The sequence below is a fragment of the Pelmatolapia mariae genome, linkage group LG20 (assembly GCF_036321145.2).
Source record: "Pelmatolapia mariae isolate MD_Pm_ZW linkage group LG20, Pm_UMD_F_2, whole genome shotgun sequence".
Taxonomy (NCBI): domain Eukaryota; kingdom Metazoa; phylum Chordata; class Actinopteri; order Cichliformes; family Cichlidae; genus Pelmatolapia; species Pelmatolapia mariae.
In genome coordinates, this window is record NC_086244.1 from 11,656,407 (window position 1) to 11,684,318 (window position 27,912).

Consider the following 27,912-nt stretch of genomic DNA (forward strand, 5'->3'; position numbering starts at 1 on the left):
CATAACCCTCTTTTGTCTGACCATTTGATCCCATTTGAAGTTGCAATAAAGGATCCACAGAGTTTGGTGACAATAATGACAGTAGATGTTTGTGTGAAAGTGCTGGAAGCAAATGAGTGTGTGATGTTCTTTCAGTGTTGCACTTTGTAGACGCTCCCTGAGCACTGGTCTCACAGCCAGCTGCACATAGAGACCAGTGTTGTTAGTCCAGGTCAGAAGATGACTTGTTGGAATGAAAATGAGCTTGTAGTTTGTCTGCTTTAATCATGTGACTGGAAAAAGGTGTTGGACTTCAAATATGTCCATTTCTTTCCCAACAGAGGTCGATTATCTTGTTAACAATTTTACCTCCTCACTACGTACGACTCTGCATCCTGTAGCTCCTGTGAAAACTAAGGTCTCAAATCAGAAGTACCTGACTCCGTGGTATAATTCTCAAACACGTAGCCTAAAGCAGATAACTCGTAAGCTGGAGAGGAAATGGCGTGTCACAAATTTAGAGGATCATCATTTAGCCTGGAGAAATAGTTTGTTGCTTTATAAGAAAGCCCTCCGCAAAGCCAGAACATCTTACTATTCGTCACTGATTGAAGAAAATAAGAACAACCCCAGGTTTCTCTTCAGCACTGTAGCCAGGCTGACAAACAGTCAGAGCTCTACTGAGCCAACCATCCCTTTAACGTTAACTAGTAATGACTTCATGAACTTCTTCACAAATAAAATTTTTATCATTAGAGAAAAAATTACCAATAATCATCCCACAGATGTAATATTATCTACAGCTACTTTTAGTACCATCGATGTTAAGTTAGACTCTTTTTCTCCAATTGATCTTTCTGAGTTAACTTCAATAATTACTTCCTCCAAACCATCAACGTGTCTTTTAGACCCCATTCCTACAAAACTGCTCAAAGAAGTCCTGCCATTAATTAATGCTTCAATCTTAAATATGATCAATCTATCTCTAATAATCGGCTATGTACCACAGGCCTTCAAGCTGGCTGTAGTTAAACCCTTACTTAAAAAGCATCTCTAGACCCAGCTGTCTTAGCTAATTATAGGCCAATCTCCAACCTTCCTTTCATATCAAACATCCTTGAAAGAGTAGTTGTCAAACAGCTAACAGATCATCTGCAGAGGAATGGCTTATTTGAAGAGTTTCAGTCAGGTTTCAGAGCTCATCACAGCACAGAAACAGCTTTAGTGAAGGTTACAAATGATCTTCTTATGGCCTCTGACAGTGGACTCATCTGCTAGACCTCAGTGCAGCGTTCGATACTGTTGATCATAATATCCTATTAGAACGATTAGAGCATGCTGTAGGTATTACAGGTACTGCGCTGCAGTGGTTTGTATCATATCTATCTAATAGACTCCAATTTGTTCATGTAAATTGTCTTTTGGCTCTCAGCGAAGGTGGTCGCACTTTTCTCCTCTCCTGCCCTTATCTTCCCTGCTTAGCTTCTTGTGTCCTTGTGTTGTCTTGTGTTTTTACTTACTTTTCCCTGGAACACTCTCTCACAGTCTGGTCTCTAAAACCTAAAAGAGAATTATGGATTTGATGAACTGGTCTCTGAATGCAATTGACACCCCTTCTCAACGAGAAGTCTGGTCTCGGGTGAGCCTGACTGCTGAAGATATCTACCTATTCGGAACCATGATAACAGGGTTCTTGCTGATCGGAGCTGGCTTGGCCCTGGCTTATCGAAGAATTAAGGAAGCGGAAACGGCTGTTCAAACCCCCACAATGCTGCCCGCTGGGATTGAAACGATGGGACGAGGCATGAGTTTTCAAACTGGGCTCATTGAGTGCAGCACGGAGAAGATCTTGGAGAACGCACGGCTGCCGTGAATACTCAGAACAAGACCTCTGAGTGGAAAACTGGATTACATCTGGAGGGGCTCGCTTGGAATAACACCTTTGAGCGCAAGTTGGATTAAATCTTGGGAAGTGCACTGCGGTCGTGAGTTCTCAGAACCTGTTCTTTGAGCAAAAAGAATGACAACATCACGGAACGTAAGTTTGAATAACATCATAGAAAGCTCACGGCTCTCCAATGGGAGATTGAGAGACCAGTGTTGGACTGTTAGAACAGCTTTGAAATTCACATGAGTTGTTCGCACTAAAGTAAAAACCACCATCACTTCATGCAGATACCCCTTCGGCGCCAGCTGCGGTCTCAAGGCTGAACAACAACACCCTGATAACGACTGTGTTTAGACTGTTCTTCCCATTCTATGCAAGGCCACCTGGGTTGCCTGGAAGACTGTTTACTTAGCCTGGCAGGGCGAAGGACACTGTCTTTGCTGAACTCTGGACACACACACATACACTGATATGCACACACTGATCCCCCCCTCCCTTTCCAAACGCCTTCGAGGCTTGTGCCCTACCGGGAAAGATGGCGGTCGACTGGACCAGCGCAGACATGCTGCAGGACCGGATGCGCTGTCTACACCGGCTTTCTCTTACCCTTTACCCGCCCCTGTTGCTTGTCTTGTGTTTCTATGGTGTGTTGATAGTCATGTGCTTTTTGTGCTGAGGTGTTTTTTCTGTTATCAAACTGTTCTCCCATTAGGAGCTCAGTCTGAGTGGATTTTTTTTTTCTCCTCCTCTTACCTCATGTTATGTATTTTTGTAGTTTTTTTCCTATCAGCCTACCTTTCTGACATGTCTCCCCAATGTGATGTTTGTGTAAAGTTGGTCAGAAGGTTCCTTTGTAAGTGCGCATGCGCCATTAGCGTGCTGCCTGCTGTAACTCTAATTTCCTTCGGGATTAATAAAGTATTCTGATTCTGATTCTGAAATGGAGAGTCCTCTTCACACACTGAGGTTAATTATGGAGTTCCACAGGGTTCAGTGCTAGGACCAATTCTGTTTACATTATACATGCTTCCCCTAGGCAGCATCATTAGAAGACATAGCATAAATTTTCACTGCTATGCAGATGACACCCAGTTCTATCTGTCCATGAAGCCAGGTAACACACACCAATTAGTTAAACTGCAGGAATGTCATAAAGACATGAAGACCTGGATGGCCGCTAACTTTCTGCTTCTTAATTCAGATCAAACTGAGGTTATTGTACTCGGCCCTGAAAATCTTAGGAACATGGCATCTAACTAGATTCTTACTCTGGATGGCATTACCTTGGCCTCCAGTAACACTGTGAGGAACCTTGGAGTCATTTTTGACCAGGACATGTCCTTCAAGGCACATATTAAACAAATATGTAAGACTGCTTTCTTCCATTTGTGCAACATCTCTAAAATTAGAAATATCCTGTCTCAGAGTGACGCTGAAAAACTAGTTCATGCATTTATTACTTCCAGGCTGGACTACTGTAATTCATTATTATCAGGATGTCCTAAAAACTCGCTGAAAAGTCTTCAGTTAATCCAAAATGCTGCAGCAAGAGTCCTGACAGGGACTAGAAAGAGAGAGCAGATTTCTCCTGTATTTGTCAGGGCTCTGTGTGCTGGTGGATGAAGAGGTGGATCCAAATGCAGGACTCATACACTGACTTGAAACTCAAAAACCTCAGCTTTATTCGCTGGCAGAAAATAAAACATAAACTGAGCAGTGGTACTAACATGAAACTAGTGAAACACTGACACGGAAACACACAGGCAACATCTGAGGGTACGACGCGACACCGAGCATGGGAAAACACAGGGCTTATATACACAGGGTAGTAATGAGGGAATGGACAACAGGAGGGAGACACAGCTGGGAGAGATCAGGACTAACGGGACAGGGGGAACAAAGCAGCACACACTAACATAAGACAAAGACTTTCACAGTAAAACAGGAAACATGAAACACTACTCAAAGACACGGACTCAACACAGAGAGACAGACAGAACATGACACATGAAACTGAACTCAACCTGCAGTAAACATGAGAACACAAACCCTACGAACTAATCCCTAAAGAATAAGCAAAACATAGATTCATAATCATAAGAAAAGAATCCAAAATGCAAAAACACACTAAAACATAACAACTCAAAATACTGGGTCCAACGGACCCAGAACCGTGACAGTACCCCCCCTCTAAGGGCTGGCTCCCGACAGCCCTAAACAAAAAAGCACAAGAAAGCACCAGGCCAGGGCGGGTGGAGGGGGTCCAGGAAGGAGGGACAGAATCCAAACAAAAAACAAGGAGCATGAGTCCAGAGTAGTCCATAAACACAAAAAAAACAAAAACAGTACAACACAAACACTGGAGACCTAGAAACAGTCCAAGAAATCCAAAGTCCAGTGATACAGAAACAATCCAAACAAAACTAGACCGGAACTCAACACGAGTCCACAAAAAGTTCAGGAGGCCGACCGTGCGAACGGCAACGACAGGAACACAGTTCCGGTGGCCGACCGTGCACACAGCAACGGTGGCGACGGGCAAACGGTTCTGGTGGCCGACCGTGCGCACGGCAACGGCGGCGCCGCAGGCAAAACCAATCGGGAGGCCGACCACTTGGAAGGCAGTGGCAGCCACTGAGCTGGTCTGGAGGTCGGCCGTGATGCCAGCGGCGGCGACGAACTCTTTCCGGAGGCCGTCCTCGACGGCCACGATGCCAACTTAGAGGCCTGGAAAACGGCCGGCAGAGCCGAGGCGGAACAGGACGGACCGGGTCCCATGACGGTGCGGCAACCGCAGGGCCAGACGATGGCAGAGCAGAGGCCGGGCCAGGCGTGGACGAAGACACAGAGGCCGGGCCAGGCGTGGACGAAGACACAGAGGCCGGGCCAGGCGTGGACGAAGACACAGAGGCCGGGCCAGGCGTGGACGAAGACACAGAGGCCGGGCCAGGCGTGGACGAAGACACAGAGGCCGGGCCAGGCGTGGACGAAGACACAGAGGCCGGGCCAGGCGTGGACGAAGACACAGAGGCCGGGCCAGGCGTGGACGAAGGCGGAGCAGAAGCCGGGCCAGGCGTGGACGAAGGCGGAGCAGAAGCCGGGCCAGGCGTGGACGAAGGCGGAGCAGAAGCCGGGCCAGGCGTGGACGAAGGCGGAGCAGAAGCCGGACCAGGCGTGGACGAAGGCGGAGCAGAAGCCGGACCAGGCGTGGACGAAGGCGGAGCAGAAGCCGGACCAGGCGTGGACGAAGGCGGAGCAGAAGCCGGACCAGGCGTGGACGAAGGCGGAGCAGAAGCCGGACCAGGCGTGGACGAAGGCGGAGCAGAAGCCGGACCAGGCGTGGACGAAGGCGGAGCAGAAGCCGGACCAGGCGTGGACGAAGGCGGAGCAGAAGCCGGACCAGGCGTGGACGAAGGCGGAGCAGAAGCCGGACCAGGCGTAGCAGAAGCAGAAGCCGGAACCAGGGGGCAGCGAGACGGCTGCGGAACCAGGGGGCAGCGAGACGGCTGCGGAACCAGGGGGCAGCGAGACGGCTGCGGAACCAGGGGGCAGCGAGACGGCTGCGGAACCAGGGGGCAGCGAGACGGCTGCGGAACCAGGGGGCAGCGAGACGGCTGCGGAACCAGGGGGCAGCGAGACGGCTGCGGAACCAGGGGGCAGCGAGGCTGCTGCAGGCGTGGATGAAGCTGCGGCAGCGGCAGGCGTGGATGAAGCTGCGGCAGCGGCAGGCGTGGATGAAGCTGCGGCAGCGGCAGGCGTGGATGAAGCTGCGGCAGCGGCAGGCGTGGATGAAGCTGCGGCAGCGGCAGGCGTGGATGAAGCTGCGGCAGCGGCAGGCGTGGATGAAGCTGCGGCAGGCGTGGATGAAGCTGCGGCAGGCGTGGATGAAGCTGCGGCAGGCGTGGATGAAGCTGCGGCAGGCGTGGATGAAGCTGCGGCAGGCGTGGATGCGGGTGCTGCAGGCGTGGATGCGGGTGCTGCAGGCGTGGATGCGGGTGCTGCAGGCGGAGATGATGATGCTGCAGGCGGCGATGATGATGATGCTGCAGGCGGCGATGATGATGATGCTGCAGGCGGCGATGATGATGATGCTGCAGGCGGCGATGATGATGATGCTGCAGGCGGCGATGATGATGATGCTGCAGGCGGCGATGATGATGATGCTGCAGGCGGCGATGATGATGATGTGGGTGACGGCTGAACAGCCCTCCCCGGACCGCCAGCAGACGGGAGGATGTGCTGTCTGGGTCCTCCAGGACCCTCAGCTAAAGAGGTGTGGTGCTGGGTGGGCTCCTCGGACCCACCAGCAGACGTGGCATAAGGCTGGACGGGCGACTCCGGCCCTCCAGCTGACGACACTTGAGGCAGGCTGGGTTCTCCCGAACCCCCAGCTGACAACACTTGAGGCAGGCTGGGTTCTCCCGAACCCCCAGCTGACAACACTTGAGGCTGGCTGGGTTCTCCCGAACCCCCAGCTGACAACACTTGAGGCTGGCTGGGTTCTCCCGAACCCCCAGCTGACAACACTTGAGGCTGGCTGGGCTCCTCAGGCCCTCCAGCCGACGAGGCAGGATGCTGTCTGGGTTCTCCCGAACCCCCAGCTGACGACACTTGAGGCTGGCTGGGTTCTCCCGAACCCCCAGCTGACGACACTTGAGGCTGGCTGGGTTCTCCCGAACCCCCAGCTGACGACACTTGAGGCTGGCTGGGTTCTCCCGAACCCCCAGCTGACGACACTTGAGGCTGGCTGGGTTCTCCCGAACCCCCAGCTGACGACACTTGAGGCTGGCTGGGTTCTCCCGAACCCCCAGCTGACGACACTTGAGGCTGGCTGGGTTCTCCCGAACCCCCAGCTGACGACACTTGAGGCTGGCTGGGTTCTCCCGAACCCCCAGCTAACGACACTTGAGGCTGGACGGGCTCCTCGGACCCTCCAGCTGTTGAGACATGAGGCTGGACGGGCTCCTCGGGCCCTCCAGCTGGAGCAGATGCAGGGCCAGAGGCAATTGGGACCCCTGGCTGAGGGTGAAAATGAGTGGCTGACCGAGCAGTTGACAAAGCTAATGATTCCTCCGCTAACTGAGCTACTGACTGGGTTATGGACTGTAACAAAGTTTGTAGTAAGTCTGATTGTGGAAATGACTGAGCTATGGGTAGCGGAGCTGAATGTGGTGGAGGTGGAGACCGAGCTACGGGTGACTGAATTTGAGATGAACACGGTGGTGGAGGTGGAGACCGAGCAACCGGTGGCTGCTGAGCAGGGAACACTGGACACTGAGCTACAGGTGGCTGCTGAGCAGGGGACACTGGACACTGAGCTACAGGTGGCTGCTGAGCAGGGGACACTGGACACTGAGCTACAGGTGGCTGCTGAGCAGGGGACACTGGACACTGAGCTACAGGTGGCTGCTGAGCAGGGGACACTGGACACTGAGCTACAGGTGGCTGCTGAGCAGGGGACACTGGACACTGAGCTACAGGTGGCTGCTGAGCAGGGGACACTGGACACTGAGCTACAGGTGGCTGCTGAGCAGGGGACACTGGACACTGAGCTACAGGTGGCTGCTGAGCAGGGGACACTGGACACTGAGCTACAGGTGGCTGCTGAGCAGGGGACACTGGACACTGAGCTACAGGTGGCTGCTGAGCAGGGAACACTGGACACTGAGCTACGGGTGGCTGCTGAGCAGGGAACACTGGACACTGAGCTACGGGTGGCTGCTGAGCAGCTAACTGAACTGAAGGTGTGGAAATGAAAACTGCACCAGTCCGTACTACAGGAGAAAAGGGAAGTGTGGTTGGGTGGTGATGGCTAGGGTTGCATTTCTTCTTTAATGGTGGATCAAACGATTTGGCGATAAATCTTGGCAAAAACTGCCGCTGACGTTGAGAACTCCACGTGGTGAGGGCCTCCAGGAGGGTAGCTGAATCGTCCATTCCTGGACCGCCCATGCCAAACAGTTCAAAGGCTAGCCTCGCTTTTAGAGCTGTTATTATTTGCTTAAGTCCATTTATGTTCAGAAAACTGACGGTGGAGGCAGTGGACGACAAAAAATTATCAAAAAACACTACCTCCAGCTGCCTCTTGTAGGGGCTCGCGGCGTGGATTATCCTCCAACAGTAATCCCATAGCTGCGCGAGTTTCTCTCCCTCAGAGGTGAAGCGTGAGTCTGCTGGATCCATACTGGTCGCGTCGTTCTGTCAGGGCTCTGTGTGCTGGTGGATGAAGAGGTGGATCCAAATGCAGGACTCATACACTGACTTGAAACTCAAAAACCTCAGCTTTATTCGCTGGCAGAAAATAAAACATAAACTGAGCAGTGGTACTAACATGAAACTAGTGAAACACTGACACGGAAACACACAGGCAACATCTGAGGGTACGACGCGACACCGAGCATGGGAAAACACAGGGCTTATATACACAGGGTAGTAATGAGGGAATGGACAACAGGAGGGAGACACAGCTGGGAGAGATCAGGACTAACGGGACAGGGGGAACAAAGCAGCACACACTAACATAAGACAAAGACTTTCACAGTAAAACAGGAAACATGAAACACTACTCAAAGACACGGACTCAACACAGAGAGACAGACAGAACATGACACATGAAACTGAACTCAACCTGCAGTAAACATGAGAACACAAACCCTACGAACTAATCCCTAAAGAATAAGCAAAACATAGATTCATAATCATAAGAAAAGAATCCAAAATGCAAAAACACACTAAAACATAACAACTCAAAATACTGGGTCCAACGGACCCAGAACCGTGACAGTATTGGCTTCCCTTCATTGGCTTCCTGTTAAATCCAGAATTCAAAATCCTGCTCCTCACATACAAGGTCTTAAATAATCAGGCCCCATCTTATCTTAATGACCTTGTAGTACCATATCACCCTATTAGAGCACTTCGCTCTCGCTCTGCAGGCCTACTTGTTGTTCCTAGAGTATTTAAAAGTAGAATGGGAGGCAGAGCCTTCAGTTTTCAGGCCCCTCTTCTGTGGAACCAGCTTCCAGTTTGGATTCAGGAGACAGACACTATCTCTACTTTCAAGATTAGGCTTCAAACTTTCCTTTTTGCTAAAGCATATAGTTAGGGCTGGACCAGGTGACCCTGAATCCTCCCTTAGTTATGCTGCAATAGACGTAGGCTGCCGGGGATTCCCATGATGCATTGAGTTTTTCCTTTCCAGTCACCTTTCTCACTCACTATGTGTTAATAGACCTCTCTGCATCGAATCATATCTGTTATTAATCTCTGTCTCTCTTCCACAGCATGTCTTTATCCTGTTTTCCTTCTCTCACCCCCAACCAATCACAGCAGATGGCCCCGCCCCTCCCTGAGCCTGGTTCTGCCGGAGGTTTCTTCCTGTTAAAAGGGAGTTTTTCCTTCCCACTGTCGCCAAAGTGCTGCTCATAGGGGGTCATATGATTGTTGGGTTTTTCTCTGTATCTATGAAGTGCCTTGAGGCGACTTTTGTTGTGATTTGGCGCTATATAAATAAAACTGAATTGATTTCTTTCACACTTCACCTTTAAAAGTGAAGCCTTGTGGTTCCTGGAAGGAAAAACACGACTTTTTCAAGTTTTTTTCCTGTTTTTATGATAAAATACGACTTTAATGTGAAACATTCAGAGTTTTTTCTCTTGTTGTGTTTGTTTGAAGCTGCTTCCTGTTGGCTTCAGCTGTTTGGAGTTTCCATTTTCTAAACTTATACATTCTGAACCTTCTTCAGCTCTGAACAGATGATGAAACACTGAATGATTTCAAGCTCACACTTTGTCTAATAAACTTACATCTTTCATTCTTTATACAGATTGGGGAGCTGTGGTTTGTCAGAGATCAGCTGTGATTATCTGGCAGCAGCACTGAAGTCCAACCCCTCCCATCTGAGAGAGCTGGACCTGAGCTTCAACAACAAGCTGCAGGATTCAGGAGTGAAGCATCTGTGTGGTTTCCTGGAGAGTCCAGGATGTGGACTTGAAACTCTGAGGTCAGTCAGCATGTTTTAGTTGTGCTGAGATGAATATGATGAGAAAGTTGTGCTGACACTAAACTGCAGACATCAGGCTGATATTATACTGATCCACACTGAGGATCTTCATGGTAAAGTCTGTTTTCTTCTTCTCTGGTTTAGTCCATTGACTGCAGCAGAACAATGTTCACGTTTCAAACAGTGAGACTCAACGTATGGCCCGCGGCCCACACGCGGCCTGCCCACCTTTCCTGATTCAGAGAGAGGGGACCCTGATTAACTGTGTAGTGTTCTTCCTCACAGTTCTAAGTATCAGACACAACAATGAATAATCCACAGCTGACTGTCTTTAGCAGGTCAAAGGTCACGGCACACAGCAGACAGTGGGAAATATTCTAATTCTGATCATTTATCAGCACATATCCATATGTATAAAAACAAACACTGTGAGACTTGATCAGAGGTGTGATCATCACAGCAGAGGCCTTTGTGTCAAAGTCACTGAGGATCAAACAGAAACACATGAAGCAGATTTTCCTCTTCTGGCTTTTTATAGCAGATAACCTTCAAAATATTCTGCAGTCGATCAAAAACTGAAGCAAACCATGAATCAACATGTGAACATGAGCTGATGCTGCTGAAGTGAAGCAAAGTTACAGAGGTTTGATTACAGACACAGCTGAGAGTTTGTAATCTGTCATCATTTTAAAAGGTTTCAATTTCTTCAGTATTGAACAGCAGAAATGAGGCTTTGTTTTCGGAGGCCGACAGCAGTGAACACAACAGCAGACTGGTGCGTAATAAGCAGTGAATAATGCAGAAAACAGATTTTTGAAGGTAAACTGTTCTTGAAGTACACTGAGAGAGAGAGAGCTGTGCAGGAAGTAAAGGTCAAAGTCAGAGAGAATTCATGAGGATGTTCATCAAACGTAAAGCGTAGTTTGGATCTTCTTTTGCTGCTGGTTCACTCAGTTTTGGTTGGAGACAGATGAAACCTGCAGCTTCAGGATCTGTGAGCTGTCCACTTTCAGCCCCGACGGCGTGTCCGTGTACGTGCCGTCGAGTGAACGATCCACGCTCTGTGTTTCCGTCTTTGTGTGTTTAGCTGCTCTCATTTACTGTTTTATCTGTTTGCTTGTTGTTGAAATACTTTTGGGAGCTTTAACCTGAGATTCTGGCAAAATACATTTATATTAAAAATTTCATTCAGGATTGAATGAATCAACATCGCTTTATTCAAATTAAACCATTTAAATAGGAAAATCCATTTTTTTACAGCCGCCTCTAATGCTGGGTAATGTCAGCTGGTCCATGTGCAGCTGGCTGTGAGGCTCAGGGAGCGTCTACAAAGTGCAACACTGAAAGAACATCATCCATAAATATTGAGGAATAACTGGACTCTCATACAGCGAGACTCAAATGCCTTTAAACATCAGCTTATCCTGCTGATCCAAGTCCAACACTGAGTTTGTAAAAACATGTTTGTCAATCATTTTGTTTGGTTTCTGAGGAAAATGATTCAATAACTTGCTGCTAATACACAACATTTCATCATATTTCCTCATAACCCTCTTTTGTCTGACCATTTGATCCCATTTGAATTTGCAATAAAGGATCCACAGAGTTTGGTGACAATAATGACAGTAGATGTTTTTGTGAAAGTGCTGGAAGCAAATGAGTGTGTGATGTTCTTTCAGTGTTGCACTTTGTAGACGCTCCCTGAGCACTGGTCTCACAGCCAGCTGCACATAGAGACCAGTGTTGTTAGTCCAGGTCAGAAGATGACTTGTTGGAATGAAAATGAGCTTGTAGTTTGTCTGCTTTAATCATGTGACTGGAAAAAGGTGTTGGACTTCAAATATGTCCATTTCTTTACCACTTCACCTTTAAAAGTGAAGCCATGTGGTTCCTGGAAGGAAAAACACGACTTTTTCAAGTCTTTTTCCTGTTTTTATGATAAATGTACGACTTTAATGTGAAACATTCAGAGTTTTTTCTCTTGTTGTGTTTGTTTGAAGCTGCTTCCTGTTGGCTTCAGCTGTTTGGAGTTTCCATTTTCTAAACTTCTACATTCTGAACCTTCTTCAGCTCTGAACAGATGATGAAACACTGAATGATTTCAAGCTCACACTTTGTCTAATAAACTTACATCTTTCATTCTTTATACAGATTGTGGAGCTGTGGTTTGTCAGAGATCAGCTGTGATTATCTGGCAGCAGCACTGAAGTCCAACCCCTCCCATCTGAGAGAGCTGGACCTGAGTGACAACAACAAGCTGCAGGATTCAGGAGTGAAGCATCTGTGTGGTTTCCTGGAGAGTCCAGGATGTGGACTTGAAACTCTGAGGTCAGTCAGCATGTTTTAGTTGTGCTGAGATGAATATGATGTGAAAGTTGTGCTGACACTAAACTGCAGACATCAGGCTGATATTATACTGATCCACACTGAGGATCTTCATGGTAAAGTCTGTTTTCTTCTTCTCTGGTTTAGTCCATTGACTGCAGCAGAACAATGTTCACATTTCAAACAGTGAAACTCAACGTATGGCCCGCGGCCCACACGCGGCCTGCCCACCTTTCCTGATTCAGAGAGAGGGGACCCTGATTAACTGTGTAGTGTTCTTCCTCACAGTTCTAAGTATCAGACACAACAATGAATAATCCACAGCTGACTGTCTTTAGCAGGTCAAAGGTCACGGCACATAGAGACCAGTGTTGTTAGTCCAGGTCAGAAGATGACTTGTTGGAATGAAAATGAGCTTGTAGTTTGTCTGCTTTAATCATGTGACTGGAAAAAGGTGTTGGACTTCAAATATGTCCATTTCTTTCACACTTCACCTTTAAAAGTGAAGCCATGTGGTTCCTGGAAGGAAAATCACGACTTTTTCAAGTCTTTGTCCTGTTTTTATGATAAAATATGACTTTAATGTGAAACATTCAGAGTTTTTTCTCTTGTTGTGTTTGTTTGAAGCTGTTTCCTGTTGGCTTCAGCTGTTTGGAGTTTCCATTTTCTAAACTTATACATTCTGAACCTTCTTCAGCTCTGAACAGATGATGAAACACTGAATGATTTCAAGCTCACACTTTGTCTAATAAACTTACATCTTTCATTCCTTATACAGATTGTGGGGCTGTGGTTTGTCAGAGATCAGCTGTGATTATCTGGCAGCAGCACTGAAGTCCAACCCCTCCCATCTGAGAGAGCTGGACCTGAGTAACAACAACAAGCTGCAGGATTCAGGAGTGAAGCATCTGTGTGGTTTCCTGGAGAGTCCAGGATGCGGACTTGAAACTCTGAGGTCAGTCAGCATGTTTTAGTTGTGCTGAGATGAATATGATGTGAAAGTTGTGCTGACACTAAACTGCAGACACCAGGCTGATATTATACTGATCCACACTGAGGATCTTCATGGTAAAGTCTGTTTTCTTCTTCTCTGGTTTAGACCATTGACTGCAGCAGAACAATGTTCACATTTCAAACGTTCAAAGAAGAAGAAAAATCCTCCACTGGATAATTCACTGTGAAACTCTCCAACTCTTCATTCCACCTTAAAGTCTGTGTGACACTGAAATCCAAAGCAAAATGTGCGTTTGCTTTACAGACAGCAGTCCAACACAAACATACACACATCATCCAAAACACAGTCCAACATCCAAATCTCCTCCACTGCCAGCATGAATGATGGGAAAGAGAAGGAGGAACACTCTGACATTCAGGGTTAGAATGAGTTTCATGAAGCAGACTGTGAAGATCAAAGCTGCATTAGAAGCTTACATGAATGAATGAGTGGACAGAAGTGGACAGAGATCATCTGAAGCACTTCAAAGGCTTTAAATCAGCACATTTCTCTTTATTCTTTATCAACTCTGTTAGTTTCTCTCAGTTTTCTGTGGAATGAAGCTAACAGCAGGCTAATAAGATGCTGACCAATAGGTTTCTATTAAAGGTTGTAATTTGTATCTGAAAAAGTGCTTTGGCTCAGCAGGGATCAGCTTACAGGTAGAATACAGCTGCTGGATGGGATTAGCATGTCATAGCTATCTACCAAACTGCTAACTGGGGGATTTCAGGCCATCTATGGATCATTTTTGCTAACTGTTTATTCAGCTTAGGCTCACAGGGCTGCAGCCTGTGCCCTAGCTGTCATAGGGCAAGAGGCGTGGTCCACCTGCACAGGTGAGCAGTCCATCACAGGGCCAACAGAGAGAGACAGAGAAGCACTCTCTCACATCCACACCTACAGCCAATTTAGAAGCACCAATGAACCTAAGCAGCATTTCATTGGACTGTGGGAGAACATCCAACCTCCACAGAAAGGCCAACAAGCTTCAACCTACAACCTTCTTGCTTTAAGGCACTAGTGCGAACCACTTTTCCCCATTTCAGCCCAAATCCTGCATCTTCCTGTTTCTGACTCCAGGCCAGCTCCACTAACACTTTCTCATCAGACACTGCCACCTAGTGGAGGAAGTCTTAGTTCCATTTGAAGCTTCAGATTACAGTTAGTTCCTTTACAAAGAGGTGGAGGTGGTGGGGCCACAGCACCATCATCACTCAGTGCCATAGGACACTTAACCTTTGTTTCCATATGCTGGGAACTTCCTGTTGTTCCAAGGAGGACTGGAAAATGTGTGAAAATCTCCCAGTCAGTTCCTCACAGCACACTTCAATCATTTCCCTCCCACAGCATCAGGACCAGGGCTTTTTCTCTCTTTGGTCCCACTAAGAGATTTCCACACAAACACCTCATCAGTGGGACTCTCAGAGCTACCAGCCCTTTGCTACAATCACAAAGCTCTTCATTGAAATCAATGATATCAAAGCTGGAATCAAATGAGTCCAAGTCTTCTGCTGATTCAGCATCACATTCATCTTTGCTCCTTGTTCTGCATCCCCACCATGGACTTCATTCCTTTCCAAGCCAGCCTTGAGTGTCCTTTATTCAGCTCATCCTCTGCTTTACTTTTACACCTGATTTTAGCTGCTTTATCTCTCTTTCAACAAGTTTCTGTGCCTCAATCTTTTTCTTCTCTCCCTCATAACAAGACAGCTTCTTCTGCCTGAGAACATGTTGGAGTGATTTACTAATCCAGGGCTGCTTATTGGGGAAAATACTTCCTGTTTTCAAAGTAATTCCCATTTTTCCCAGAAAGAAATGTCAGTAGAAATCGATGATCTAAGTGAGAACATGAGCCTTTCAAAAGTCCCAGTGGGTGCAGTCAAAGCAGTCCCTCTGTCCCAGTATAGAGTCTTTGGTCCAGACTGGAACAACTGTGTGCCCAGTTTGAGCTCTCTTCAGTGCTGTGACCTGACAGACCCAGAGGGGCCATCACATCACATGTAGAAGCTCCCCTAATGGAGCCACAACACATGTCCAATACTTAGTCTGTCTTATTGGACCAACTGGAAGAAATGATTCAAGGACTTATTCACAGAACAGAGATTCAAATCTCCAAAATCCAACTGGCTGCATCAGGACATATAGTCTGAAACTCTGCACAGTTTCCTGTTTGAAGCTGCTTCCTGTTGGCTTCAGCTGTTTGGAGTTTCCATTTTCTAAACTTATACATTCTGAACCTTCTTCAGCTCTGAACAGATGATGAAACACTGAATGATTTCAAGCTCACACTTTGTCTAATAAACTTACATCTTTCATTCTTTATACAGATTGAGTTTCTGTGGTTTGTCAGAGATCAGCTGTGATTATCTGGCAGCAGCACTGAAGTCCAACCCCTCCCATCTGAGAGAGCTGGAGCTGAGAGGAAACAACCTGAAGGATTCAGATGTGGAGCAGCTGTCTGATCTTCAGCAGAGTCCAGACTACAGACTGAAGACTCTGGTGTAAGTAGAGTGATGGAGTGAGTGGGTGGTGCTGTCAGCAGTATTGTACTAAACACAGTCAGTATGAAACAAAGATCCAGTGTTTCCTGTAAAGCTGCAGCTTCTCAGTGAAGCTGTGAGAGGAGAATGGTGACAGGCTTCAGGATTGGACACAAACACTTCCTGTTTCTCACCTTTATGGTCACCATAGTAACGGCTGACACGCTCTGATCAAACACTGTCAACAGCCAATCAGCTCTCTGAACAAAGCAGCACGCAGACCAATGACTGCATTCATTTCCAAGTTTAAAGCAGTGAAGAACACAGTCTGTAGGTGAGGAATACTTTAGTGAGAGCAGATGTTTGGATGGAATTCCTCCAGTTAACAGCTGGAACCGTCCATCTGGATTGTTGGGCTTGTTGTTGGGGTTCCTACAGAGCTCAGAGTGGACACACCAAGGTTCTTCTAATGAATGAAAGTCCAAACTCAAACTAGGAGGGAAAAACATTTTCATCAACTTCAATAAAAATCCAAAGATTAGAAAAAGTGAAGCAACAATGAGTCCTAGTACAGTCCCAGCACTGAAGTCCCTGCTGCTCTTTATACTGGATGTGCTGCATCACTGACTGACAGCTGATGAAGAGACTCTGGAAACACTCGTTTATCTCCTCTGCTCTTCCTTCTTCTCTCTGCAGGTGGAGGAGAAGATGGTAAACAGGACGGTGTGTGTGCTGAGAGAGGAGGAGCTGTGTCCTGATGATCCAGAGAGGTTGAAGCAGCAGCAGCTTGTGTGTAGAGACGCTCTGACTGGGCCATGTTACTGGGAGGTGGAGAGGAGAGCTTCATCCAGCAGTGACTGACAGAGGAATGAAGTGCAGATGACTGTCAGTGCTGCAGAGTGAACTGCTCTGAGAACAGCTCCACTGTCAGACACAATGTAGAGTCCAGCATCATCCCTGTGTGTCCCTCTGGATCTGACAGAGGATCATCAGTGTATCTGGACTGCTCTGCTGCTGCTCTGTCCTTCTACAGTCTCTGATCCAGGAGGGTCTGAAGCCAGAGTCAGACAGAGACTGTGCAAACTCACCTGGAAAGACTTTCAAACATCACTCAATAGATTTGAATACAGAATATATTTGATATCGTGCTAAACAACAGCAGCACTTTTAACCTTGATAAGCTGTTGTTAGAATTTATGTAATATTACTTTCTAGTATCAGCTGATGTTTGCTGGAGCCACAGCTGTAAAAGCTGCTGGTCATGATGTCGGTTTGGTTATGTGGTGAGAGGGAAACATGAAGATGAAACCAGGAGATGTCCTTACTGAATCATCAGAGCTGAACAGGTGATGGAGAAACAGGTTTACCTTTTAGGTACACTGTTACAAAAAACATCTTAAAAAAAACGGTAATATTCCAGCAGCTGGGGCGCCAAAATACTACTGTAAAATAACTCCCGCATAAAAATACGGTTATTTCCAGTAATGACAATACAGTTTGTTGCGCTAATTTTACATGGGATTCTGCCTTTTCCAAGTGCTTTTAGACATTAAATTAGGAACATTTTAACGTGATCAAACAATGAAATTACCTATAAACAAGGTCAATGAATGTGGCAATATGAATCATAATACGTAATTGTACAGAAATATACAGTTAACAGTTGGTTTAAATAATAGTGGATTGCATGCCCTGGGACAGACTGACAGAGGCGAGGCTGCCGTATCGCACCATCAGTCCCTCTGGCCATCACCAGTAGGTGGTAGGTGAAGAGTCTTGACCACGGACACTCGGACGCTCGCCCTAAATAGTAATGATAATAATACTTATGTGATGTAACACAAGCTTATAGGAATCATGTTATATACTTTTCCATAACATTACATTTGAATTCAACAGTTCGATCTTTCAAATAACGGACAGATATTTGTGGAATCATGATACATTTGTGAATGTATTTTAACAATCTAAATATGCATATGTACAGACAGATACATTTAATAATCATGAAAATTATGTTTTATTACATTACAGTGATTTAACGTTAATTTACATTTGAAATGTGAAGTCTAAGTCTATTTACATAACTTTAATGATATTCTAGAAGAACAGAACAAAACCTTAAAATGCACAGTAAAATACCTTCATATTAGGGTTTTTTCCTACAGTGCAGCCATACCCGCGACCTTGTGGTTGTTAGTTCACATTCATTGGCCGATGCTTAGCGTCATGTTATTATGTGTCCCAACATCCAATGACATGTCACATGGCCACACCCTCACCCCAGGTGCAGAGGCCTATTTCTGTTCAGGAATGTTGTGAATACTTTGAGATTTATATTAATTGCAATTCCTACCTCTACATTTATTTTTTAAAATATATAATTAGCACAGCGTGGCCGTGCAATGTTTTATATGTTTTTTTTTAGTTTTTATTCCTATTAATTATATTTTCACTTGTTACCTCTGAATTATTGAATCAGACCTAGATGACATGAAATTTTCAGCACAATTATAATTCAAATACTCCTTTAATTATTGATTATTCTCATTAATTTACGATCATTTTATATATTTTTCCCTAGTATTACATTTGGTTTTAACAGATCCTTCTCTCACATAACAGACAAATATTTGTGAAATTATGATACATTTCTGAATGTATTTTTGCAATCTAAATATGCATATGTACAAAAAAAATATATATTTAAAAAACAAGTAAATTGTGTTTTACTATATTTACAGTGATGTTATGTTATTTTACCTTTGACATGTAAAATCACAGTCTACTTATGTAAATTTAATGATATTCTAGAAAAACAGTACACAACTGTTAAATATACAGTAAGATACTTTGACATTACTATTTTTTGGAACAGTGTGACATGAATGAATTGAAGGGAAGTTATGAACTGTTTCTGAGAGACAAATAACACCATGATCCTTTTCTATGTAGCTGACAGCTGGTAACTGTGCAGGGGTGGGTCTAGCAAAGTGTTGCCAGGGGGGCAGGTGGGGCATTAACAGGGAAAGGGGGGCACAAAGAAATACTTTTCGTTCTTATTCTCATTTAAAATGTCTCGCTTTTAATAAATAATTATCTGAATCTTACAACCAAAGTTTTCCTCTGATGTAAAATGTATAGAAATCATACATATACCAACAAGACTGTACATCACTGTCACAACTGTGTTTGTTTTCATTCAAAGGCTTTATGGCTTTAATACCTGGTGGGCCGGTTCCTAGTCAAAATGCCCGGGCTGTTTTTTGTCCCAGTCCAGCCCTGGGCATGACACGCAGTGAAGTAATCTGGGAAGGTGCATTAAAAAATAAATAGCCGGGCCAGCGGTGCACATCGCAAATCAGCTCACATAGACACATTAGTTGTGCCTCTTCTTAATGATGGTATCTTAGCTAACAACCCCAACTATCAGATTCAACTTGTAATTGGCTAAAAATAACTTAGCCTACCGGTGAGAGGGACGTTGTTAGATGGCAGTTTTTTCAAGCAATGCTGAAAGTTCCACATTCAGACACTTCAAAAGCTTCAGGAGCTTCAGGAGCATCAGCACCACGTAAATACTCGGATACATCTGGATACTCGAGACAGAATTCACAATGTGTTTTTGGGACTTTCAGGTGTATGGACCAATGTTTTCTTTTCTGATCAAACCAGAAAGCTTTAATGAGCAGCTGGGTTTGTGTTGCATTAACTGGCTGGACACAGAGGACATCGAAATGCAGCTGATTGAACTGAAAAGCTCGACTCTGTGGGGTCAAAGTTTGCAGAACTACGAACGCAGCTGGAATCAACAGCTGTGCGTGTTCATGGAGCTGCATTTTCACCTGCTGGACATCACTACCTGACAGGTTTAACTGTCTTCAGAACATTGCAGAGGCCTTATTGACAGTATTTGGCTCTACATATCTGTGTGAGCAGATTTTCTCTCACATGAAGAGAGTCCTCAGGTCTGAATGCTGGACACTCGGAGACCTGTGTCTCTGAGTGGGAGACCAGAGATCACATTAACATGTGTGTCTCTGTATTAACAAACATGCCATATTGGCCCAGTTTATTTTTCTTATCATTGTCGTGAGGAGACCCTAAATAGCATTTGGATTTTCTGTTGTAAAGTTCATTTGCTGTTATGGATAAAAAGTCTTTTTTTTTGTTTCTAAATAGCTGATAACTATTCGCTGATAGCTGCCAACATCTGCAAACAAATATAATCCTATAAAGTGGTTCTATATAGTGTGTAATTTATTCCTAATGCAATCATATGGCACATTGACTTCTGAGGAAATTTTAGATGCACTCGTCATCAGAAAGGTTGCCGACCTAAACCAGGGGGTTTAGAGTATCATAGAGTTTTTGTGGTTTGTTTTCTTTAAGTCATTTCACAGATTTTCTCTATAATTTCAATCCCTTGAATAAAACAACAAACTTAGGGGATGATTTTGTAATCCGACTTTATGTATGAAAGATTTGACTAAACATAAAACAATCTTCCAACTCAGTCGTCATTCTTATCTTGTGAAATCAAACCAAATGTTCTGTTGTCTCTAAATCAGGGATTGATGAAATCTTTGGTTTCATCCATTTATGAACATGTTCTCATTCATATTAAATCGTAGTCTAAGTCATTCTTTAGAGGGATAAATGTCATCGTCTCTGTGTGAACTTAAACTCTACATGTGGTGTCAGCTATAATACGAGCTCTAGAGTCTAATAACGATGCTTTTATTATTGTCTGGTATCCAACCTAACCCTGGGCCTCTGGCTGAATGTGAAACACCAGCAGATGTTAAAAACTGTCTGGGTTACACGTGCATCACGTCGTGTGCTTCCTAACATGGATATGATTGGAATCTGGGCCTGTTCAACCGGTGCTGGTATCATTGTTGTTTCTGAGACTTTCCAAATCTTTACTGGATAAAAACGTAGCAACTGATGGATTTAACATTTAGCGCTCAGACTGTCCCAGAAAAGGCGGAGGTCTGGAAGTTTATGTGAAGCTCTGTCTTGCTGCTCAAGTCTTGTTCTCTCGATCTGCACCTCAGCGATTTGAAATCTTGGCCTTAACTATTGATCTGTTTGGAAATCAGACTGTTGTTGGCTGCTATCAGCCTCCATCTGCTTCCCCCAACACATCACCGTCTCTGGTTCAACTTTTATCTGAACTGCATTTTAATGACGTCTTTCAGATGGATGATTTTCATTGGGACTGGCTTTCTTCTGTGTCTGATGATTTTAAGGCACGCTGCTTGTTTTTAAAATTAACTCAAATTATTTAAAGCCTCACACGCCGTGATCCTAAACACCCAGATAAATCTGCTCTTATTGACCTTTTTTAACTAATATGCTGCGTAAGTTTTCCACATCTGCAGTTTTTGCCAACGAGCTGAGTGATCACTGCATAGTTGGTGCTGTGAGAAACACTAAAATCTCACGCTCCGAGCCCCGCATCAGCTTTAACTGGGTCGTATTAAACAGGCTGACAATGTCAGTTTGGGAATATTTACAGGAGAGTTGTGTCTACTTTGTGGACAGACACGCCCCTTATTGCCAGGTCAGGGTGAAAGGTCGGGACAGGCCTGTTTTGGTTCAGTACCGGCCGATCTCCTACATGAGAGAAACCAGGCCTGGGCAGGAAGTCTGGCTCTGATGCTGATCGGCTACGTTTTCATTAGCTGTGTAATCGGATTACTGCCTCCATCATCAAGATCCAATGTGACTATTTTTTACTTTAATGACTGACAGTCCAAACGACCGTAGGAGGTTTTGGCAAACTATAAAGTGTCTCTGCCAGCTGTGACTCCTCAGAGCTGCCTCCTCACTTAAATATCGACTCCACTCCTGCGTCACACAAAACTGAAATGTTGCTTTAACAAACACGTTGTTGCTTCTTGTTCTTTGTTCAGCACAGTATCTGATGGTAAACCTCTTGCACACAACTCTGCTCGTAGTTCCTGGTTACTGAGACCTTTTCCTTCACACCTGTCACAGTAGAAGAGGTTTGTAAGGCTTTGAACAGCCACAGCACCAGAAACTCGGCCCGTCCTCACAATCATTCTCCTTCCTTCTTGCACTTGGCTGCAAATATCATAGCTGAGCCAGTGTCTTATATTTTTAATCTTTCTCTACAACAGAAGGCTTTACCACAGATGTGGAAGCGTGCCTCTGTACTCCCCCACTGAAAGCTGGTGATTCTTCAACAGTTAATAATTACAGGCCAATTTCCAAACTCTGTGTCTTATCTAAGGTTCTTCAAAGGCTGATAAATAATCAACTTCAAAGTTATCTGGATGAAAATATGATTTTATCTCCCTTCCAGTCTGGTTTTAGGAAACTGCACAGTACTGGAACTGCTTCGATAAAAGTTCTCAAAGACGTCTATGAAGCGCTGGATGCAAAGAACTACTGTGCAGCTCTTTTTATTGATCTATCAAAAGCCTTTGACACTGTCGACCACAACAAAAAATCTTCTGGCACAACTTCACCTACTTCCAAGCTGCGTGGAGAGGATGAGGGTCTAACAGCACAGGAACTCCAGCAACACTCAGTAGCAGCTGCTCCCAGTCCCTTGGTTTATGAGCTGAGCTGCTGACCACAGCATTTTATGTCATAGATTACTGGAAATAGGCCTTTCAGACCGAGCAGCTGGCTGGTTCTCTAATGTTCTTTTGGACATCAGCAGTGCGTTCAGCTCAATGGTCTCTCTTCCAGCTTTTTAAATGTCACTAAACGAGTGCACAGGGTTCTGTCCTGGGCTACTTATGTCAACGGTGTGGCACAAAATCTAGATGCATCTGTTCATTTTATACCATCAACATAGTTTTCAAACCATTACAGCAGCTGTTGATAGTATTCAGTCTCAGCTGGCTCAGACTGGCTTTAAATGTAGAAAAAAAAACCAAAGTCATGTTGTTCACAAACAGAAAGAGGGTCCGGCTTTATTTCCTTCTCCTGTATCTGCTCAAAGTATTTCTATTGAAACTGTGGCCTCGTACACATACCTCGGTATTGTGATTGATGACAGTCGTTCCTATGAGCCACACATTGAACATCTAATAAAGACACTAAGGCTGAAGTTGGGCTTCTCTTCCAGGAACAGATCATGTTTCACAGGAAAAAGCTTGTTGCTGCCACCTTTTTTTACCTGCCCTGGATTACAGTGACATGATTTATATGAATGACTCTGCTCGCTCTCTTCATCTGTTGGATTTTGTCCATCATGGGGCATTAAGATTTATAACTGTCTGTAAACCTTTAACACACCACTGTACTCTGTGTTCTCTGGTTAACTGATCCTCATTGGTCTTACACAGGATGGTCCATTAGTATCATTTTATCTATAAATCTGTTTCTGTTTACTGCCTCCTATTTATCAGAGTACATGTTAGGCAAACAGTTTAGTCACAGCCTGCAGTCTCAGGACATCATTACATTCACTGTTCCATCAGTTCATGCAGAGCTTGGGAAGAAGGCGTTCTCCTTTTCTGCTCCGTCTTCATGGAAAACATAACCGAAGGATTTAAGGCTCTCAGTTGATTTCACTTGCAGACTTCAAAAGACGTACACATGTTTTTGTGAAACCATCTCTGGGAACTTGTTCTCGTTTTTAATGTGACTGAGTACATTACACAAACTTTTCTTTTATTGTTGTAAATATTATATATATTTGTCTGGAACAGGTCTCTCTGTAAATGAGACATTGAGTCTCAATGAGCCGACCTGTATAAATAAAGCTTCAATTACAAAGTCCTTTGTTTAAAAGTTCCTTCAGCTGCCAGTGGGACGTGCTGTGGCTCTATCGGTTGCTGAGCCTTTATATTGTTAGTTAGAAACTACAAATATAATGGCTCACTGTATTTCAGAATCAGAAAACTTTATTAATCCAGGAGGGAAACTGAGTTGTCACAGCAGCAAATATACAAGAAACAACAAGCACTCATAAAAAGTGAGTGTAGAAACAGAGTTATGATAGATAAATATTCAGATAACTAGAGAAATAGAGAAATATAGGAAATATATGATGATGATGTTGTTGTTGTGCACTTTACAAAAGTCATTCTCAAGGTGTGGTCGGAGATCAGAATTAGTGCACTTGTTCCAGGGTGTCTCCCATAATGGTTGTGTTAATATGCTCGGCATGTGCGAGCATACGTAACAGTCTTTCTCTGCGGTTCTGTTAAACACGTGTCTGTATCAGGCATTGTCCATCTCTTTTCTCGGCTCGTGTATTGTTTTCTTCCTTCTTCCTGGCTGGATAGTGTGATGAGTAAGGATGGGTATCGTTTAGGTTTTATCTGATACCGGTGCCAAACCGGTACTTTTGAAACGGTGCCGGTGCTTAAACGGTGCTCGAACCGGTGCTTAAAGAATGAAGAACACAAAATTGGTCCAAAAACCTCTCATGTTTAGCTGTTTTTTTTGTAAAAAGACAACAATGTTAGCCTTTTCTTCAGCTATAGGGCATATATGCTATCACTCTTGGCTGGAAGCAGTGCTTAAACAATGGAAAAAACACAAAATTGGTCCAAAAACCTCTCATGTTTAACTGTTTTCCTCTTTTTCTTTGGTCATTTTAGCCTTTTTAGCCAGGGTGAAGGGAGTATCTGCCATCAAACAAGAAGACAGCCGCATGTAACTACGACGGTGTTCACTAGTTCACCTTACATGCATTAATGTAATAATGTGGTTAGCCTACTCAACGGAAATTACACACGAACAACATAAGGCTACTCACGCAGAGAAGAACGGCTGCTGCTGCCATCATCATCCGTCATCATTTCTGCTACACTGGCATGGCTAGGGGCCAGGACTCTCCTCTTCGGGTTCTTGGGGGATGTTGCTAACTCCGGGTCTGATAACAGGCACCACACCCGCAGTAGATGTGCTCGGTGTGAGGTCTCGCAGCAAGCTATCAAACACAGCGCATTTCTCGGCTTTCAAAAAAGACGCTATGCGTCGCCAGGTGTTTCATCAGATTAGCAGTGTTACCTCCTTCGACAGTATCACAGTATCAGCTTAAAGCACTTGTTGCAGGCTGCTGAGTTTGCATCTTTTGCTGTGAAGTACAGCCAGAGTTTGACCGCTTTGCCTTGGGCATTTTTAATCTGTAGCTCTGCTCTAAAAGAACGTACGTACCTGGCCCCGCCTACAATCCTCGGAAACGTAAAATGATTGGCTAGAATTGGCTCAGGAAAAAAAAAAAAGAAAGCACAGAAATAAAGCACCGAAATGTGCGCTGCTTTTCGGTCTGGTTACTACCGTTTATGTCAGAACCGGTGCCATCATGGCACTGGACACCGGTACCCATCCCTAGTGATGAGCAGAGCCGTTGCCAGTATTGAGACGCCAGTTACCACCTGAGAACACTACACTTTTACTTAAGGCATTTAGGTCATTTCTATTTTTTCAAAGAACTCACACATCTTACATATTTCAAACTTTTAAGTTAGGAAAAAAAACTTTGAATTGCTTACAGCTCATAGCTCACAGCTCTAAAACTAGACATTCGTAAATCATATGCCTACTCATTATGTGTCATTGTGATCCACAAGTATGATCACAAATTTGTTTTTCAAGCCAACAAAACAAACAAACAAAAACAAAAAACAAATTGCCTATGGCATGAAGGCTTTACACACATGAGTCAGGAAACAAAAAGAAAAACTGCTGCCAGAAACAAAGCAGAAGTGTGAGGAAAAAAAATAAGCTCAAAGACAGCTGCATGTGGAAAATTGGTCCAGGTCTGCTTTGCGCCTAAAAATAACACAACTGAGACATTTTCATTATTATCATGAGTGGTTAAACGACCCGTTTCTCTCTCTCTGGTCAGAAATACCAACTTATGTCATGTGTACAAGTGTAAGCGTGTCTTCATATGTTTGTTACAATAAGGTTTAATTCATGCATCTTTTCACTGAGTTCTGAATTCAGACTATCTCACTTCTGATTCTTTCCAAAAATAATTTCACATGTAACAATTTGTGTATGTGTGTTTTCTATTCATTAATGTAGTGGCAGTTATTTTCTCTCTTCAATTTTACCTTCTTTTTGTTTGTGACGTGTTGGACATCTCTAAACCTTCATGAGTTCCGGCTTCAATTTCAAACCAATTATCTCCTGTATTCTCGCACTCGAACTTGTCCTGGCTTCACCTCTCACTGGTCCTTGTGTGGCCTTCAAAGCTCCAGCCAATACAGTCTGTTTCTTCTCTGTTTTGATCTTTTCAGTATTTTTCTTTCAAGTTAGATCCCAGCCTGGCAAAATATCACATTCAGTGCCTTCAAACAGTCATGTCACACTGTTCTTACCAGTCTGCAGTTTCCCCGTGCATGTTTTCATCACGTGCTTTCTTTCATGCTGCTGCTGCAGTTGTCAGTCAGTCTTGTTTCATTTGCTCTGTCTTTTGCCTGCTGTTAATTCTTCAAGTCCACGATGTTCTGTCGGTCTTCATCATGAGATTAACTGTCCTTTGAGCTTCTTCTCAGGGTGGGGACAAAGTGAGAGGTCAAGCTGTACAATTTTAGCCAAAACCTGGCCTGTTTTTCCCAATTCTGTTAATCTATCCTTTTGCCGCTGTACTCAAGGTTCCAGGTTGAGAGAAATCCACCTGTATTGACACTCACACACAAGCATACAATTAATATCATTTTCATTTCCTTTCTTTAAAACCTCCGTTTGCTTCATATGCCTAGAGTTGAACTCGTCTCTCTCTCTGGGTTCTCCCTTGACACAGTTAGTTCCTTTTATGGGCATGTAAAGTTCCTGTCACACACACACAGGCACACAGAGCCATATTTTCTGTTCCTACAGACTAATCATACTCTTGTTTTTTCTTTGTATTTACAGTCTACAAACCCTCTTTAATTCTACTAAGTCTTGATCTAAAAACAATACCTCACACACACACAGTCTCTTTTATATTACACAGACGTCTTTTATTTACAATCACTCTCAGGCCTGACAGCTTCTCAAACCTGTAGCTTTAGCTGTTGTATACAGGGTTTGGCTTAGTAGTTGTTGATATAGGAGTGCTCTATATCTCAACAAAGTCTCATCTAGGATGACAGGTATTCAATCAGGTCAAGTGCCTCTATGCACCTGATTAGTTCAGGTATTTTCCTTATTTTCTTCATTATGTGTGCCTATGCCAAGAGGCACACATATTACTATTCGTCGGATTTATTATTGTGTGGATGCCCTATAAGGGCTTCCACACTATTGAGTTCCTGTTTCTCTTTAATCTTTATTATTGTGTGGATGCCTCATGGCATCCACACTATTGAGTTCCTGTTTCTCTTTATTCTTTATTGTGTGGATGCCCTAAAAGGGCATCCACACTATTGAGTTCCTGTTTCTCTTTATTCTTTATTCCACCATAATCTAGTTGCTTCCGTACGTTTTTCGGCACTTAACTACTCCCACAGTTTTTATCCGATTTTCACCATTCAAATCTTAAAAAATTCTGCTCTTTCTGCTCTTTCCGGCTATGACTTTTGGTGCTCATAACTTCTATACTTTTTGAGATATTGAATTTTTTTTGCAATATTTTTTGCCCATTTCTGCCATATTATAGATGGCCTCACTGAATTTCCTTGCCGGGTTGACCTGTGTTTTAGCTCAGTGAGATGAGCATCCGTTCTCAGACTGGGAGGTCCGGGTTCAAATCCCGCATATGGCAAAATTTCTTTCAGTTAACAGTTAAACTTTTTTTTTTTTTTTTTACCTCTTTTTAACACAAATTTCAGCTTTTTCACCCCTTTTAAGCAGAATCTTCAGTTTTTTCACCCCTTTTCAGCACAAATACCAGCTTTTTCAGCTGTTTTCAGCAAAAACCTCTTTTCAGCAGAATTCTGCTCACTGACCTCTTTTCAGCAGAATTCTGCTCATTGACCTCTTTTCAGCAGAAGTTCTGCTGATTGAACTCTTTTCAGCAGAATTTTCACTTCTTTTCAGCTCAAATTCTGCTTATTCACCTCTTCTGCAAAATTTTCAGCCTTTTCACCTCTTATTAACACAATTCTCAGCTGTTTCCAGAAAAAACTTTTGAGGAGAAATTCTGCTGATTCCTCTCTTTTCAGTGGAACTTTCTGCTTCTTTATCTCTTTTCAGCAGAAATTCTGCTCATTCACCTCTTTTCTGCAAAGTGTTCAGCCTTTTCACCTCTTAACAGCACAATTCTCAGCCGCTTCTCCTCATTTCAGCAAAATTGTCAGTCTCTCACCTTTTC

General features: G+C 44.3%; 1 protein-coding gene across 4 annotated transcripts in view; it reads left to right on the forward strand.

The window, feature by feature from the left end:
• The window catches only part of LOC134619391 (NACHT, LRR and PYD domains-containing protein 3-like), a 374,947-nt gene that overhangs the window by 16,547 nt on the left and 330,488 nt on the right, over positions 1-27,912 (forward strand). The window contains exons 7-11 of one of the 4 annotated variants that reach the window (XM_063465211.1): positions 9,693-9,869; positions 12,021-12,197; positions 12,973-13,149; positions 15,519-15,692; positions 16,368-16,707. The exons of the other annotated variants lie outside the window; for them this stretch is intronic. Of the exons in view, the coding sequence (XP_063321281.1) occupies positions 9,693-9,869; positions 12,021-12,197; positions 12,973-13,149; positions 15,519-15,692; positions 16,368-16,386 (724 nt within the window). The 3' untranslated portion in view covers positions 16,387-16,707. Of the gene's footprint in view, positions 1-9,692; positions 9,870-12,020; positions 12,198-12,972; positions 13,150-15,518; positions 15,693-16,367; positions 16,708-27,912 lie in introns of those variants that run through there. 4 annotated transcript variants of the gene reach the window in all.